Below are 18,430 nucleotides of genomic sequence, written 5' to 3' on the forward strand. Positions count from 1 at the left end.
AACAGACAAAGGATGCTTTTACATAAGTACAAAAATTCCCTGTTGAGTACTCAAGAGCACTTATTTTCTGCTCTGCAAGGTTCTCTTACGCATTTTGTCCTCAGTAGCTCTACTCAGTCACCTTACATTTCTGGCCTCTCCTGACAACAGTGTTCATCTGTCTGAGAGCAGCATAAATGATGTGCTGCAGTTGTCATGTTCAAGGCTCTTTCCTGTTTTAAACTCACACACACCTATGTTCTTATCTTGTACCAGGTATTAAAAACATTCCCAAAGAACTTTCTGGGCCAAGGCTTCAAGCTCCCTAATAGAGCCACCATGCTTTCTGTAAGGGCTCTATATTTTAGACAAGGGAGAGAAAAACGTCTTAATAAAGCATAAACAATATTAAATATATTGCTATACTAAATATACTAACTTGCCCAATGAGAACCAGCACTAATCTCCTAATAGTAGCCTCTCCTTTTTGTTTACAATGGCACAGAGGCCAGAGAGAGAATAAGGATAACCTCCTTTACACCACTTCATAGTGCTGTGTCTGGATGGTGTACAGAGGGATTCTGACCAAAGATCCATCTTGTGTTCCTACTTCAGGTGCATGTGAAAAATAGAAGGGAGAGGGTGAAAGAACTTACCCCGAGGAGGTTTTTAGGCACATAGCCTTCCTTGTCACTGAGGCGGGCCCACCACCACTCCGTTTCATTGTCATCCTTGCGCCTCAGAATAGTGATGGCATCGCCCTCATGGAATGACAGCTCATCATTGTTCTGGGCTTCATAATCCCACAGAGCATACACCACCCCTTTATTCATCACTCCCAGCTTCTCCTGCACGCCTGTTAACAACACCAGATGGTAAAATAGCCTCTTTTTCCCCTCTGAGATTTTTACTATTGACACGGTGGCCCAAGTATTAGTCTCCTGTTAGTAACATTTCATGAACAGTTTTCCATGATGAAATGCTGTCAGAAATTTAACTGCATGATAAAACCAAGTCTTACAGAATAATTCAGAGAACGAGGTTTTTCTCTTTTATTATACATGCAATGGAAACTGCTTCGTACAGCAGGTCTTGTACAGGGACACCTGAGGCTTTTGGAATTCACACAATGTCAGATAACAGAGCCTTAATGAAGCTTAAATTCTCTATGAAAATTAAAAATTTGTCTGCTCCATCCAAGTGCTTTTCTTGCAAAATACATTTAGTAACTAAGCACCTTCTGTAAGTTAAGTATTCATAAAGTGTACTTCTTTCTTTGTGTGATCTGCTAGAAATTTGTGCATCTGGAAGTTGGGAGTCTCTCTGTCAAAATACTTGACAACTCACTGTCAAAACCTCCCTGTAGAAGCATTTCCTTGAAATACAGCCAAATTAAAACCTTAAAAATCTTAACATTTGAAGGAGCCTGTGAAGTAATTCAGAACCCAGGAGGACTAAGACCAACATCACAGTGAAAAGATGATTCTGGTTTTAGCACTTTGAAAACACAGGGACATGATGGGCCATATCATGAAGTCTGGGGCCTAAGCAGATGTTACACACAGATCAGAGGGACAAATCAGGATGAATCTTAGAAAAGAGTTGGTAGGTGTCACAGCTTACCATACAAAAACTGGGAACACTGAATATAACCTTCTTCCATCTCCTCACACTTGTCTGCAGCAGTTTCTATATCACTTATAGTTGAAGCAAAAATAGCTGCCCCAGATTCAACCAGTAGTTTACAGAGATGAACACTATTGCAAGAAGCTGCACAATGCAAGGGTGTCCTGAAATAAAGCAAAAAAAAGTGCATGTGAAAAGATAAGCTTCCATGAATCCTAACTTTCATCTTGCCATGTAGAGCCAGTCTATATTAAAAGAAGATTTTTCTTTGTGTTTATAGTATGTGTACACATTGTCCAAAACCTGTCAAGCAGCTGGGGTGGATTTCAGGATTTACCTGAAAAATACCAGTAAAGCCAAGCATTATAAAACAGATGATAGCAAAACTAGTAATTTTCACAGCTTACAAAGCTGCTGGGTGTAAAAGGGTATTTTCCAGTACAAGGAAACCTGGAAGGTAAAACAAAGGTGAGGATTCACATCCCCACCAAAGACTTCAGGAATGCTACCTGTAAGGTGAGATTCTTCAAGAACACCAACATCTGTGGTGGGTTCTACCATGATGAAACTTAAACAAATTAACTTTTGTCATTTGTTATTTATGCTTTTAATTATTTCAGCATCTGAACAAGAAATGGAACTGTACCGCTAATTAAAGCCAAACTAATCTAATGGTTTAAACGTGCTTGCTTGGGAGCTGAACACACTGTTGTAACCTTGCATTTGAGTTCATCTCCATCTAGAGCTTAGAGAATGCTCATTTACTGGGGATAAAGGGGAAGGAAATTGTTTCCAAAACAGGTCTCAACTAGATTTTGAATGTGCATCTAAATGGTGTTTCTCCCAGACACTACGTTAAAAATCTTGACACTTACCACCCATCACTATCTGCTGCATTTACATTTACACCAAAATCGAGTAGGAACTTCACAATGTGGTGATGACCAGCACACACTGCATTATGCAAAGGTGTAATGCCTTCATCATTTGGTTTACTCGGATCATCAACCTGTTGAAAACAAAAAAATAGTTCAGCACTTTCTTTTTCCTGAATACTGAATGAGGTTGCCATTGTTTAAAAGCTTACCTCATATATGATTCGTTGTACCAGATCAAATTCCCCCTCCAAAGAAGCATCTAGGAGGAGAGCCAAGGGATTGAACTTCACTCTCAAACCATGGCCTGTTCTTTCTGAGTTGGGTTTCTTCAAGTTGGTACGTTTTGTCTGAGTAGAGATGAAGGTTGGAAGGCATAATTTCAGGTTGTACAAGTATAAAAATCGTTCATTTATGAATCTCATCTTCCTTAGATGATATTCAGAACTATGCAATCATTTCTATTTAAAAGTCTCTAAGTAGAAGGCTTGACACATTCCTATATTTTATGTAGTTAAAATATGAAAAAGCAAGCCAATATAATTTCAAAGCTTCTAATTAAAGATAGTGAGTATAAGGAATGAGGTAGCTAAGTGAACGTTTTAAGCATCATCATCTTAACTGTATCTAATATAAAGCTGTGTGTATTACTGGTGGATTATCTGAGACACTGTGAAAACTTTTGCCTAGCCTGGAAAGCACGACACAATTAAGCCAGAGTCTGTACTTAGAGGAATCAACGCCTTGAATTAGCAGGAGTCTCTGTTGTAGATCAGGCCTGGCAAGTTGGGAGTTTTGTTGCAGAAACAAAAAGAACAGAACATGAAGCTATTTTATGTGACATTCTAGCAGGTGTTATCAGAAGCAGCATTTTTTTTTTAAGATCTGAAGCACATTTAAATGTGTTTCGAGAGTATTCTGAATCCCTTACATGTGTCCTTGTCGCTTTCTGGGGAAAAAAATATCTATTATTAACTACAGCTTTTATAGAATGCTTTTACTCTCTAGCTCTGTAAGATCTGTTTTCACTTATGGTCCTATATAGGATGGCTATTTCAGTTTGGAAAAGAAACCCTTTATGTTATGAATAATATTAGTTGCTAGCATATCCCATTCTCCCAGAAGTATCCTGGCCCTTATGCTCATGGAAAACCATATAAACCCTTGTGCACACTGCGGTCAAATTCTCAGAGGAATGCAAGGTTCCTACCTGAATCAAAAAGTGGAGATGAACCTTGGTTTCAAAGAGTGAGCAATATCATAACAAAGAATAAAATTAAGGGGTTTTCTGTATTTTTCAATTCTCCAAATGTGGTAGATGTTGGTAATGCCAAGTATTTAAAAGATTTTAGTGCAGCTGGAGGAGAGACTTCGGAAGAAATTCAGAGTATGTGACAAGCCCATCAGAAGAACATTTCTGCTATCACAAGCCAGCTGTGCTGCTGCTGGAGTTAGCCCTGGTCCATCTCCTCTAAGCTGAGAGGGCAAAAGGAGTGCATTTTCCCCAGAACAGCTATTTCAGCTTGCCTGCAAATTAAAAAGCTTCCCACTGACACAGCTTACCCTTAGTTTTATACAAATAGTTATCTTTGGAGGCCTGGACAAATTTAAAAAAAGAAAAATTAATGGACTCTCAAATTCCAGAATAAATTCTACAAGAACCTCCAAAAAGTTGAAAAATACGTACACCTCCCATTACCTGTTTGCATATTTTCCTTATTAAGCAGCTAGAGTAGTAAAGAAACTAATCCATCAGAATTCTCCCTGGAACTCCCCTGGTTTTCTTTCCTTTTAATATCAAGAGATTTCAAGTGCAAAGATACTGCGGAGCAAAAACTTATCATATTCCAATTATGCTTAAACACAAAGCCAATTGTATAGTTCATAAAGTTGTTCTTTTGCTTTGTTACTTACTGGAGGAAGTGGAGGAGGAAGAGCAGGTGGCAAAGGAGCTTCTTCTTCTACTGGAGAACTGACCTCTGGCGTGGGACTGGGTGACTGCTCAGTAGAAGGAACTATAGCAAGATTGTTGTTGTTGTCTTCAGTTGTGTCAGGTGTTTGATTTGTGGTTTCAGTGCTTATCAGCTCCTCGGTAGCGGGAGAAGGTAATTCATTATCATTGGCATCTGACGAAGGGGGTGGTTCATCAGGGACAGGGACTGTAGGTTGCACAGGGATTGGTTCTTCAATATTGCCATTGGTGCTGGCGTTCCCATTATCAACGTCAGCTAGGTTGCCTATGAAGTCCTGTGGATTGCTTGGCTGATAAAAAGGAGCACTTTCTATCCCTCCAGCCAGGGTATTAAAGCGCTGGTACAATAATTTTTGTATATTTGGTCCACTTGGGCCCTCTGGCTCAGTGATGGAGCTGCGTTTCTTTAACGGCCTCGGAGCATTGGCCAGTTTTCTCCTCAGAGCCTCGAGGTCAGCATCGCTCTGATACCGTAGGGGCGAGTGCACAATAGGGGTGAGCTTAGTAGGACTAAGAGGACGGGGAATGTTTTCCACATTGCTGTTTTCAGTGGGTGGTGGAGCATTTTCCAGCTCTTGATCTTTTTCAGTGACCTCAGTCTGAGGCTGAGATTGTGGCTGTGAGGGAGACTGGGCAGGCAAAGAACCATGAAGGAATGGCAAGGGTGAGGGAGAGGTTGAACCAGACTGTAATACAGGCTTTCCATAAACTGAAGAAAAGAAAGATGGAAAACAGTGAAGAGCTGTTCTCAAATTACATAATAAAATATTTATAAATAAACTGTTGCTACTTGTTTGACACTACTACAGAAAAAAAAAAAATTGTTCTGGGGACTATCAAAACAGAAATAAATACTTACCTTGGTGATGCTGATGCTTCTTACAATTATAAGCTACAAGTAGCATCTGGACTGTTTTTCCTCTTTCAAGAGGAAACAACAAGAGGATAAAAACTCTCCTATCGAGACTCTGTTTTTTCAACTTATTTATCAAAGTACTGGTAAAGTATCCAGGCAATATTATTCCAATTGCATCTTGTTTTAAAATAAAAGGTAAATCAATGCATAACCTCAAAAATATATTGAATGATTTTGCTGCTATTCTTCATACACAAAAATAACTTTCCTCACAGATTTAGACAAGTTTTCCAAACCAATATGGGAAGCAAACTAAGCCAAAAAAGTAGATCTTAATGGATTCCAAAGAAAAAAAAGCAAAATATATTCTACCTGCTTTTACCGACTTATTTAAGGTATTGTACACAGCTTGTTGGTAATTCTTTGGTGGTGTTGCTTGCTGAAGATACACTGAGTAGATGGAACTGGAGTTCACTGTCTGTGGCCCTTTTCTGGGAGACTGAGGTCTGGATCCTTTATCAGCGAGAAAAGGTCTGATTGCCACAGTCAAAGGCAGTTCTGGCCTGCCCTCTCCTCCTGGGAACAAGGGGGGACCAGAGGGTTGATACGTGGGGCTGGGAGGGACAGAAATTCTCTGCTGGATCTGCTGTGAAGAGCTGGGCTGGTGCATGTTGCTGGGAGGCGGGAGCGGAACCGGCCTTTGCCGATTTGCTATACTGGTGCCAGGTCGGGGAAGGCTGCCATCTTTCCTTCTTTCTAGAGAGTTTGTAGAACCTGTTCCTAAGGGAACTGGGCTTGGATAGGTCCCGTAGTTCTGAGGCAACTGCTTGCTTACACCAGGAACTGTTGGTGGCACCTTCCCCAGGTCAAGACCCTGTGTAAGAACAATAAATAGTGTATACCATTTAATTAAATAAAGGACTTCTGAGCAAGAACATTCCTCTTTCAACATACCATACTAGCTATCTTGTGGGACAGCAAAGGAGTCAATGTAAACAATATGTGTTCCTTTATCACTAGATATGATTCTACCTGAGTTTATCACAGGATCTCATCATACCTCAGACAAAAGCCACTGTTTAAAGGCACCTTCAGCTGTAACACATTCATATCAATTCAAAATTATTTGCATACATGCAAAGCCTGAATAACTTGTTCTGGATTCTGGATCTCAGTATCTTGTTGATAACATACTTGACAACATATACTGTCAGAGTTTACCAAAACAATTTAAAGACTAAATCCTTATTCTTTAAAGATTGTAATCTTACAGAATTCATAAAGTACTAGCACAACAGTCCAGACAAACAGCACTAGTAGACTCACTTAAGGATAGATTTAATAACTTCTTTTGTGAGATTTTTGTGAGAAAAAGAGTACATTGAAAAAGTAATAATCTATACCAAGGAAAAAGACTAACAAAGATATGAATTAGAGAAACAAGAAGGAGGGGGGAGAGGATTACAAGAAGCAAAGAGAGAAAAGGGGAGACTACATATGTAAAAAACCAGGAAGGAATACAAACTACTAAAGGTGAAAAAAACCCACACATTTTAATGTGATAAGAACAGAAAGGAACAGATGAAATACAAAGGTAATTTTCTTTATGACTTTTTAAATAAACAGCAGCAGGGAAATGGAATGTGTATCTAACTGAAGTGAATTCAGCTATGAAAACCAAAGGTTCATAATTTCAGCAAAGCAGATCTATAAATACATCGCAGATGAAACCCACCATCTTATCAGTACTTCCTAATACTGAAGTTGGCAAAGGCTGGCTGGATATAGTTCCTTGTTTTAAAGCAGTATCCATGCTTGATTCTTTCCAGTCTGTGTTGGAGATCTGAGGGGGTTTTACCACAGGGGCTGAGCTCTGTTTAAGTATCGGCCAATTTCCATCATTAGCTTGAAAACAGACAAAAATACTAGATTTAAGATAATCCATACTAGCTTTGCAAACAAGCAAAACTACACATGAAATAAAACAACTTAGATTACAGTGCGATTAGTTTTATTCTAGAAGTGAGATAAATCATTATTAACATTTGATTCAGAAATCAATACTGAAAGCCAAATCACTGCATAGAATGTGCTGTTCACTACCCTTTAACACTCAAATTCCACTGAAAATTTCTGTGGAAAAAATGTAATTAAAATTTTGGCTTGAATGTTGCATATTCTGTTATTAGAAGGCAAACAAACTCAGAGTAAAAATCCTTACAGAAACACTTCATCAACAGAATTCTTTGGGTACTATCCAGAGACACTGTCAAATTACACTAAATGTTAAGTCTGTGTAAGCCCTGAGTGGACTTGCTCCAAATTTAAACTATGGTTACCAGATTCATTCACCCATAACAGGATATAAAAACTCCCTTGAACAGCAGGGTGGAACAAAAGCACACATTCCTTTGCTGGAAGTGGTAGTTAACCCACCTTTTGTTTTTCCTCAACATACTCACCCAATTAGAATTGCCTCAGAGATTTAATATTAAATACATTTATAAAGTCAGCTGACAACTTTAACTCAGTGTGAAGACACAAGTCACGGGCTTTTATCTTCATCATATGCAAAAAATCATACATAGCTGCACATAAACTGAGGCAAAAAATCCTTAAAGAAGTCCTAGATGCATTGATCTGTTACTTTATTAAAGTGTGTGAGACTAGTTTCAGTTCTCTTCATAAGTAAAAGAGTTTCAGTAGCCTAATAATTAGATATGGTTTATAATAACTAAATACATCTCATGTTAGAGCCTAAGGATTTGATCTGCCTTTAAAAGATTAAAATTCAGGCATCTCTTCCTATAAGGAGACTGGAGATCATTTCTCCATCCCCATGGCTTGTAACTGTTGTAGTGCAGCACTTAAATCAGCGAAGATGATGTGTAACAATTAACTTTACTACAGGATAGCAGCTAAAATGGAGAGGGATTGTGCACGTGTGGAGATTCAATGATATTTCTGGATCCCACAAGTAATACAGTATCAAATGAAAACCAGGTATTTAGAGGCCAAGTTTCCCATTTCAGTTCTAAGCCTCTAGAAAACAGAATCAGCAGGGCTATTTCTAGAATTCTCTGTCTAGTATAGTAGATAGTCTCAAAATAAGCTGCATAGGAACATTCTAATGAGAGTGATTTTTCCATCACCATTCTACTTTCTATCCATGAGCCTTACCCTCTTTGTTGAGTATCTCTCAAAACAGGATTAACACTTGCATATTTTTACACTGAGAATACAGTATATAGTCCAGAAATCACTTTTCGCACTTGCAAACTGTCAGGAAGCAAAGTAATGAGGCCCAGCTTTTAATACTGGCAACATCCAAGAACTGAAAATGCTGTGGGTTTTGTTTGTTATTGTTTTTCATCATCTTGTTATCAGGAGCGAGACCAAAAAACTGTCTAAGCCCTTAGACCCTAAACAATGGCAAATTTTCCAACTATGCCACTGAATTAAATGCTTACTGTACAAAATATACATGACATTCTGTACCTCCAGCAAGGTTACAGTTCAGTAAAACCTTTGTTTTGAAGATCAGTAAAATGTGTTATAATTGATTCATGCTAAACATGAAAGCATCTGGATCTGTAAGTTTAGTTATGAGGAAAGCACTTACAGAAACAACACCAAAAGACTTGACAAATTTAAACATCCTACCTGCAAATTCAACCCACACTCTTCTATTAAAAAGACAGATACACAAAAACTTATTGTAATCAGCATGTTTATGCCCAAATTTTGAGGTAACAGACTGGAAGTAAATTCAGATTCTCCCTCCTCTCTCTAACTTACACTGTGAGGGTGGGGAGTCAGTGGCACAGGCTGTCCAGAGAAGTTGTGGATGCCCCATCCCTGAGGTGATGTTCAAGGCCAGGCTGGATGAGGCTTTGAGCAACCTGGTCTAGGGGGATCTGATGCCAACACCCTCCTGACAAGGCCACGCCAGCTCCTGCTCTCAGCCACCCCATAGCCAACTGGCTCCATCCTCCCCTCCAAATGCACCCTCTTGCCTGTATCTGTAAACTAACACCCAGTGTACTTCAGCTCTCACCAGGCCATTGTGTATTTACATAAATAAGACAGTGACACACAGACACAAACGGTTTTGTGCATTTTCTCTGACTTCACCTAAAATTTCTGTAGGTCTGGATCCAGGATACTTACTATAGCAACTGAAGTACACTCCAAGTCCAATGGAAGGCAGCAAGATTCTGGGTATTGAGTTGGACAGCGTGAGCTATTTATCCCAACTCTGGGGTCAGTGCAACGTGGAAACTTGGAAGTTTTCCACAAAGTAACTCAAACTAAGCCTGTATTTTATACATCTATCCAATCCAAGATATACTAAAACACACTTTAGTGATTGCCAGAAATTTCTAACATTTTAAAAATTTTGAGGTTTGCAGTGAAGAAGACTCATCCCAGGTACACTACTCTAGTATTCCTGGGATGAATTTGCTGCAAATCTGTTTCCTTCAAAGATGAAAAGCAACTTCTCAACCATTTTACATTTCAACAGCATCTTCTACATGCCAGACTACAACACAAATCCTAAAGATGCTGTTTAATATGCATCTGTGTGCAAGAGCTCAGATGACCATATTAAAAACTGAGTTCTTAGCTAGCCAGAGATCTTCTGCGGACTCACAGTGCTGGGTGTCAAACAGAGTAGGTGCCAGGCGGATGACATTGTGAACAGCAGACTGAAGAGAAGTGGGAGGTGACAGAATAGGATCCACTATTATGTCTAAATCAGAAACCTTCCAGGTGTCTGGAGATTTTTTCACACACCCACAGTCTGTCTCTACCGGACACACCAAGGCAGATCCAGTTACACAGAAAAAGAAAGAAAAAAAGTGGTGGAAAAATTATAACAATGACAATGGAGAAAATTAGAACAGGAACACTCAGGTAATGAGAAATAAAAGCATGACAGTTGAAAAAAATTCTCAATTTCTTTTCTTCCTTCCTGGGAGCATATAAGCTTCTCCTTACATAAATCTATTTTACAGAACAAGTACCTTCAAAATAATGATTACAAAGTCAGTCCTAAGGCAGTATAATTATTTCTGTAATATTAAAAGTCCTGAGGTAGGTCTAGAAGTGGGTATATATATTTTGGGAGGTTGATATTACAAAATTTTGATTTTTGGTTGGTAAACTTAAAAGTTAGGAACTGTCCTTTTCTGTACGTGGAAGAAGGATCCACAAATCTGAAAGCTAAACTGTTGCAAATCTGTACCTTCACCCTACAATTAAGTCATTCCATACTCTTGGGACTTTTCCATAAATCCAGTGATGGGGTTTGTAGAGATTTTAACTACTTTTAGCTGATAAAGGCATTGCTAAATCACTAATATCAATGGGAAAGATTGGGGTCTTTTTTTTTTAAGTTCTGTTTGGCTAGTTTTACTTTCTGTCATTCTTTTCTTCAGAGAGGTTCAGATTGTCTTCCCTCCATCTCTTCCTCCCCATCTGGAAAGCCTGCTTCAAATTTTGCTGGAATATTCAGTTTTAAGTACTTGAATGTATGTGAATATTGCAGCAGCTTTTGTCTCCTAGTCATTCCTTATCCCATTTTTAATCTCTCCTAGGATATCAGGTAAAATAAGTCCTGTGGTTAGACGAATGGGATAATGCAATTTTGTTTGTATTATGCATATTTTCCTAGCTTATAATTCCTTAAGAATTCTGAATCTTCTAAGATATGAGCAGAGAGGTGGGATTTGCTAGAATTGAGAATTTAAGGCACAAATATGACCTGCTTCATTTAGTCTCCAATGCAAATTAAATAATAATTCTATTTTATAATGTAGATGAGATTATTACTGATGGGAGACTTGGGAGCCAATTTCAGACACAAAGGTCTGGAGACTACTCTGGAAGGGCAGCTTCTTCATTAAACAGGGCAGAAACAAGTAAACAGCATCAATGTTAAGGTTATTCCATTTCAGAAATGCATCAAGGGCCACAAACTCCCATATCTTAGACGGAGCAAAAACCTCCCATAGTTTTATTCTATTTTCCTATTTAGTCTCCTTCTAAGAAGTAATAATAATATAATATTGAAGTAATAATAATAATAATAATATTGTTATTATTTACTCACTAGCTTTACTTGACAAAAAGCAACATACTGTAAGTAGTTATTTATAATACAGTTTTCCACAAAGTTGATTTCATTATTGTATTCAAACACAAGAACTAATTGAGAAAGCTATTAAAGACACAACCTAGGATCTGTGAAGAAAATGTGCTCCTTTTAGGGATGTACCAGCCAGTAAAATTTCAAAGGAAACACTCAATATCCTAAGTAAAATTCATGGAAAGAGGCAAAAATGCCACATATCAAATGACTTATGTCCAATTCACACAACAGTATTAACACATCTGAAACTTGCCTCTTCCACTACAGAAATTATGCCAACACTAAGATTGCTCCTTTTCTTTATTGCCCCTTTTCAAACCATATGTATTAATAAACATCACACAAGTACTTACCAGATTTTGATCTTCCATGTGTTGAGTTAGGAGCAATGGTGAGAGACTGTGGCTTAACTGGATCTACTGGAACAGCATAAGTGCCAGCACTTGGAACTTGGATGTAAGGTCCTACTGCTGCTACCCTTCCTGAAGCACTCAAGGATGACTGGGGTGATGAAGTTCCATTAATACGATTCAACTGAAAACGATCAGACAAATTGAAACGTGAATGTCCATTTAATCTAGACCTTGCTGCATGAACAGGGAGGTCTAAACTTAATTATCTAGAACCATGCACTGTAGCTAAGGCACCTTAATAATTAAGTTACCATGATCTATGTTTCTACAAAAAGAGAAAAAAAAGTAGTAGAAAGCAAAAATATTATTCCTTAAAATTAACACCTCAAAATTTAAATTTCTTAGTCACAGCATATAAATCTCTTATAGACATGTTTATCTCTGTAAGGCCTCTTTCATTGTGCCTTTCTCAAGCAAATGGTCTAAAATGAGTTCTTAAATGATCAAGTATGTATGGGTTGGGGTTTTTTTAAAGCAGTACCTCCAGCTAGTAATACCTATGGAAATCCAAAATTCATCTCTAAAATCTTTTTGAAGCTCCAGACAACTATTAAGCCTAACTTTTTCAAACCATTTATATTTTTATCCATTTTCCATACTGGAAGATCAGTATTTTATAAAACCCAATTTTTTAATGCATCCATGCTTTTAAACATGTAACACACAGTCATACTTTCCTTCCTAGAAATATAAACTTTTCAGATTTTTAATATAGTCTTGTCTGTGCCATGAAGAAAAATGGAAGGAAACATATTCTGTCTTACAGTTTTTGGATAACTATGAGAAACCTTAAAATAGTTTTAAAGAACCTGCTACTCTTATTATATATTCTTTATCTGTAAATGTATTATTACTTGAGTGGAAAAAAGTGAGATTCTATGTAGTTTTTATAGGCCTTTGATAAACTGAAGTGTGGCCCTTTTAACAGTTTATCTTACAGGAATGTTTTCTTTTTGACGTGCCTCAACTTTTTTCTTGTACAGTCGTTCGCGCAGCTCGTTGATTCGCTTGTCCATCATAGCCACCTCCATATTGCGTTTGTTTAGGAGCTCTTTCTGCTGCTGGAGCTTGGAGTTCTGCTCCTGGTTAAGCCTGTTACGGATCTTCAAAAACAAAAAAATGAAAAATAAAACCCCACTTGTTAGGACAGTTCTTGTTCTGTCTCTTGGCAAGTTGGTTTTTAATATAGTGTTAAAAAACCCAAAGCAACTTGGATCAACAACTTGTTCTGGTGTCTCTAATTTACGCTTCCACACATCCTGTCAAGTTAGCATTTGCAATCATGAACAACTCTTGGAGGAAAACAGCAAAAAAATATCCTAAAAAACCTAGTGGATGCCTATTAAACACATACAGACTGCATCCCATTTATAGAAAATGGATTGAGGAATTAGGCATAAAGACATTTCAGAACTGAATTCTACTGTGAAAAACTAAATCACAGAAAATGTTTGTTAGAAGTTATGCTCACCCAAGACAGCTTGTCTGTCACGAAAACTAAGTGACACCAAACTTGTAACAGAAACTCTGATTCTGTTTGCAGCTCCTCATGAGACTTCATGATGTCAAGCAGGGGTAACTGAACTGCTCGTGCAGGGACTGGGCACAGATTTTCCTCTCTGCATGGGGACTAAACTGAAACCTTCACAGCGGTTTTCCAGTAGATTATGAGGTGGATTACCTTTATGGTTTAAATCAACCATGACACTCTTTATAATTATTTCTCTTGCTTTGCCATTGGCATTTTTTCATACCTTCAACAACTCAAACACTGTCTCAGTGTTCCAATTTTCATGGTAATGTTACAAGCAAAAAACACCTGAGGCAAATTTAAGTCTTGATAAACACATACAGGATCATTATGAAGCACAAGAGAAAAATCTTCATCTATTGAGCATCTTAGTACTTAGAAATACTTAGAGAAATACTCAAAGGCAGATAGATATGCCTTGTATAAATGGGGAAGGGGGAAAAGGACCCTTATTCCTAATGCATGAAAACACGATTGATTGATTGATTTGTATGTTGTATTTGCTCATCTATACAAATGAGACTAATTTTGAAATTTAAATTAATTTAAAAATATTAAATATATTAGAGCTGTTACCTTGATCACAATCAAGTACATGAGTAAATAAAAAAAGCCCTCAAAATCCTGATACATTAGCACACAACTGGACAAAATTCCAATGTAAACTGAATATTTAATTACTCATGTGAGAGCTACACTCTAGACATAACAATCTTCTTGGAGGAGGTATTCATGCAGGGAATACTCTGTGAATATACTGCAGCTATATTGCACTATATAATGCAGGGAATATAGTGCAGCTTCTATTTTTGATTACTGTATTAAAATGTGTTATTTTATGTATTTTATTTACACCAGACAGTACAGCTACATTTTCACAACACACTTTTAAATTACAGTAATGTCTCCAAGTTAAGATGGCATCTAGGTGAGCTTGCTATACCCAATTCAGTGCAAACTAGAAAACCAAAGTTAGTTTTAGAAAAAAAATTTTGAGAGATATTAAAACAAATAATAGGTTATGTGGACATTCAGTATTTCAGGGGCTGAGAAGCGTCCTTCAAAACACTTGCACACTTTGTATCATTACATGTATAAGAAACAAAATCGTTTTTAAAGCTAATGAAGTTCTTTCTGAAAAAAGGCTGTATGCCAACTACAACCTCACGTGTTAACAGCATTCTAAGACACTGCTTTTGAGGTGTAACACAACAAACTGCCACTCATAAGAGCAGTAATACAACTTTTAAAATCCACAGTTGTAATTCAAATAGCATCTTTTTGTTACTTACCTGTAGCTCTTGATACAACTTTTTTAATTCTACTGCTGCAGGCCCTGTCACTTGTCCATTGTAAGACTGAAACCCATTCAGTTTCCCTTTCCTTAAATCCTCCAGTTGCTGAGTGAGCTGATCCACTTTTAACACTGCAGCCTGCAGCTCCTGCTGCTTTTCCTGGAACATGGCACTTATATGCTCAATTTCAGTTGCTAAAATTAACAAGATAAAAATAACAAAAAAATAATAAATAAAGCAGAAGTTGTTAATTTTTTTAATTCTACAAGTATTAACAAACACACCACACTAGCTTTACATTTAATATATGTATGCACCTATAAAATACTTGCATTTCAAATTTGCTAACAGCCATAGTACTTCCTAATAGTTAAGAGAATAGACTTATTCTGACTTTGTTTGACTATGTAAAACTAACAACAAGTTCTGTCCCATACAAATTTCAAGAAAACACAGAATGTTTTTTTCTTAAAGGGGGTTCTATCTGAAAACCTACTTCAATGCTATACTGACTTATAACACAACATTAATTTACTAGTCAGGCAGTGAACAGTAAATTAAATAAATTAAGAATTCCACATACACAGATTGCCATTCATCATCTTGCTGTAGTCCACTTGTCCTCTCATGGCACGGATTTTTTTCAGCTTTGTCTCTTGGGTTTCAACACGTTCTTTAAGTTTTTGAAGCTTTTCACTCTCAGAAACAGACTGCTGCTGGCGACGCTCTTGCTGCTTCAGGTAACGCAAACGTTGTTCCTGACAAAAGGAGGTTTTAAACAAGAGGCACCTGTTACCCATTTATTTAAAAAAAACCCCACCATATTAACTTAGAAAAACATATCACTTTGGTCAGGTTTTTTACTTCCACAAATCAGAAAAGGTTATATATTTCATTGAAATATGCATGAGTCCTAGAAAAAACTCTTAAACATCAAGTTATCAAATCTATTTTAGAGCAGAGAATCAAAACTTTTTTAGACAAAAAAACATCATCTTTACATAGATACACAAATACAGCCATACTTAGAACACTCATTCAGATACATCTGTGATGCTTCTTCTGGCACTTGTTTTCTGACACTATTAACAGTTTTCTTGCTGTTGGGAAAATAGATTTCCAGCACTGTTACCCAGCTTCCCAAAGATGACAAAATATATCCAACAGAACATTTTGAACAAGATGACCTGCTGTAAGATAATGGTCCTGTTCTAAATAACAGTTCTTCTGCTGGGCACACAAGGAAAATTAAAAAAAAAAAAATTATTTCCATGAAGAAAGAGCAACAGAATCAGTACCTAGGTTGACTCCTAGGTACTCCAAGCATTGAAGGCATACTGTATACTACAATACTTTGAACAACATCAACAATATCAAAACCATTAAACCCCCTCCCCACTCTGCAAACATACTGAGATTCTTCTATATGCAAGACTTGGAAATATAATACTTGAAGATTTACGAATTGGGCATATCCTCATCTCACACCACTATTACTGTAGTGGAGTGAATGAGCTACTAAAGATGAGCATGGAGTCGAGCTTGTTCTGCCACAGATCATGAAGGGGGCCACACGAGAGATAAGTAAGCCCTAGCAATATTTTTATAATGACACATAGATTGTTCTAGTAGTATTTATGCTGAAAGACTGCATTGCCTAAGATAAGATTATTCTGGTAAAATTATGGATTTCTCAAGCTATTTCTTGAGCTTAACTGAAATAACTTAATGTGTTTTTCTCTATCCATGAAACTTATGCTTGCATATGTTCAAAAAAATTGGTCTGTATATAATTATTACCTTAGCAACCAACATTTGCTGTTGATTTTCAATCTGTTGCTGTTGTCGGGCAGCCATATCTTGCAGTTCAGAAAGAGTGAGCTCAACACGTGGATTCCCAACCTGCAGAACAGAAAATGTTACATGAATGTGTTGATGTATATCAGGCATTCTGACCAGACAAGCTAAACCCCCACTCCTCAGAGGAAGGTTAAAGGCTCCTCCCAAGTCCTCAGAGGAATGAATGATGGGCACCTGTAAAACAGTGAGGAACATCAGAGCAGAAAGGAGGGGCACAGACCATGCAGAGGGACAGAAAAAGCAAAAAGTGGAAAAGTGGATGGAGAGGAAAACACTAAGAGACAAAACAAACAAGAAGAGAGAAAAGAGCCCTTATCTGACATTTAACATCTCTCTGTTCAGATGTTTGGTAGCACTGGCACGCAGTCCTGGTAAGGCACATGAGATAACACACATGCAAGCAGGTATTTTAGGCAGTACGAGAATCTGAAGCTGCTTTCCTAATATTTTCAGCATAACTGTCTTGGCAGCTTAAACTGCTCATTCATATTATTTACCTGGCACAGGACAAGACCACATGAGAACTCTTAGATAAAGGGTCACTAAGCTCACGTCCAAAGATGGTGAAAATTCTGATATATTGGGTAAGAATCTGTAAAAACCGTCTGTAGAAGTGAAGCAAAGTAAAGCTGATCCCCTTTAGATAAGTAAGTGGCTATTACTTTGAATGAAATGCAAAGTATTAGCAAGGCTTTCTCACTCTTTTGCATTTCAAAACTAACACAAGCTACAAAATGAGGATAGAGACACAACTGATGAAGTCTTTAAAATTCATACCATGTGTGTGATCAAATCTCATGTATTTTAAAAAATGAATGTATTGTTTCAGTATATCCATAGTTCTATCAACAAATACAATTTACATTTATACACTAAATTACTTCAACCACACTTTTTTGTGTGCAATCTCAAGAGAGTGCAATGTACCAATAAAAATTCCAGAAGCTGACACTTGCTACTCAGAAAACCAAACCCCATAACCTGAGAATGGCAGGGTTTAACCACAACTTCAGAATTTCCACTGAAAGAAAATACCAGTCTTTGAAAAATTATGCTGCCAAGTTCAGAATAGCCCAACATCTGTTTCAAAGTATTTACACATAATTCAGTCAATTTATTGGATCAATGCAAATGCTGGACTACTACACTAATAATTCAGTAAACAATGTAGTTTTTTCACCAAATTACATGACTACACTATTAGTAAACCAAATAAAAGTTACATCACTTGCTACCCCCAATATAGTCAATACTGCTGAAAAGAAAACATAATTAAATATTTTGGATATATTGATAAATAAAACTGCTTCAAATGCTTATAAAATGAAATGAGGTTTGAACATTTTACAGACATACAGAAAAAAAAACCAAAAACAAACAACCAAAACAACCCCCCAGTGCCCAAAATCAATCCCACATCAGATGACGGATCTGATCACACCTGATCCCACAGGAAAACTGAATTAGCTGTTCTGCTTTTCTGGGCCCACTCTACTAATGTCCAGTGATGTATCTCCTCAAGTACTTGTACTTCACTCTCAGAAACATCTTGTTAACACCACAAGTATCTCAAGCACTTTGAATGGCTTTTTTCATATTTCTACATCGAACTCCTACATAAGTATCAGTTCTCCAACCAGTGCACAATACAGAACTGTTTCTTTAAGCATCATTTAGGAAAGGAAAATACAATTTGTTTTAAAGTAACTGCATTTTTTTTTCTACCTGAATTAAAATTTTATGCTGCTGCATATAATTCTTTAAGACAAGGACCTCAAGGTCAATCACTGAAGTGAGCCAGACTTGGATCACTAACTTTTAAAGCTGCTGCATCTTGGACACATGATATAGACATGTCAGCTAAAATGT

General features: G+C 37.3%; 1 protein-coding gene across 6 annotated transcripts in view; it reads right to left on the bottom strand.

Moving 5' to 3' along the window:
• The window catches only part of PPP1R13B (protein phosphatase 1 regulatory subunit 13B), a 69,369-nt gene that overhangs the window by 1,791 nt on the left and 49,148 nt on the right, over window positions 1–18,430 (bottom strand). For 3 of the 6 annotated variants that reach the window (XM_069018379.1, XM_069018377.1, XM_069018382.1), the window contains 13 exons: window positions 16,502–16,603; window positions 15,285–15,459; window positions 14,699–14,895; window positions 12,814–12,978; window positions 11,816–11,996; window positions 9,963–10,118; window positions 7,044–7,213; window positions 5,681–6,182; window positions 4,395–5,161; window positions 2,693–2,830; window positions 2,481–2,614; window positions 1,603–1,769; window positions 636–835 (listed from right to left, as the gene is read on the bottom strand). In XM_069018379.1, coding sequence (XP_068874480.1) covers window positions 636–835; window positions 1,603–1,769; window positions 2,481–2,614; window positions 2,693–2,830; window positions 4,395–5,161; window positions 5,681–6,182; window positions 7,044–7,213; window positions 9,963–10,118; window positions 11,816–11,996; window positions 12,814–12,978; window positions 14,699–14,895; window positions 15,285–15,459; window positions 16,502–16,603 — 3,054 coding nt within the window. The remainder of the gene's footprint in view (window positions 1–635; window positions 836–1,602; window positions 1,770–2,480; window positions 2,615–2,692; window positions 2,831–4,394; window positions 5,162–5,680; window positions 6,183–7,043; window positions 7,214–9,962; window positions 10,119–11,815; window positions 11,997–12,813; window positions 12,979–14,698; window positions 14,896–15,284; window positions 15,460–16,501; window positions 16,604–18,430) is intronic. The other 3 variants (XM_069018378.1, XM_069018381.1, XM_069018380.1) reach the window with 3 other exon arrangements.

Source organism: Aphelocoma coerulescens, chromosome 5 (genome assembly GCF_041296385.1).
Source record: "Aphelocoma coerulescens isolate FSJ_1873_10779 chromosome 5, UR_Acoe_1.0, whole genome shotgun sequence".
Classification (NCBI taxonomy): domain Eukaryota; kingdom Metazoa; phylum Chordata; class Aves; order Passeriformes; family Corvidae; genus Aphelocoma; species Aphelocoma coerulescens.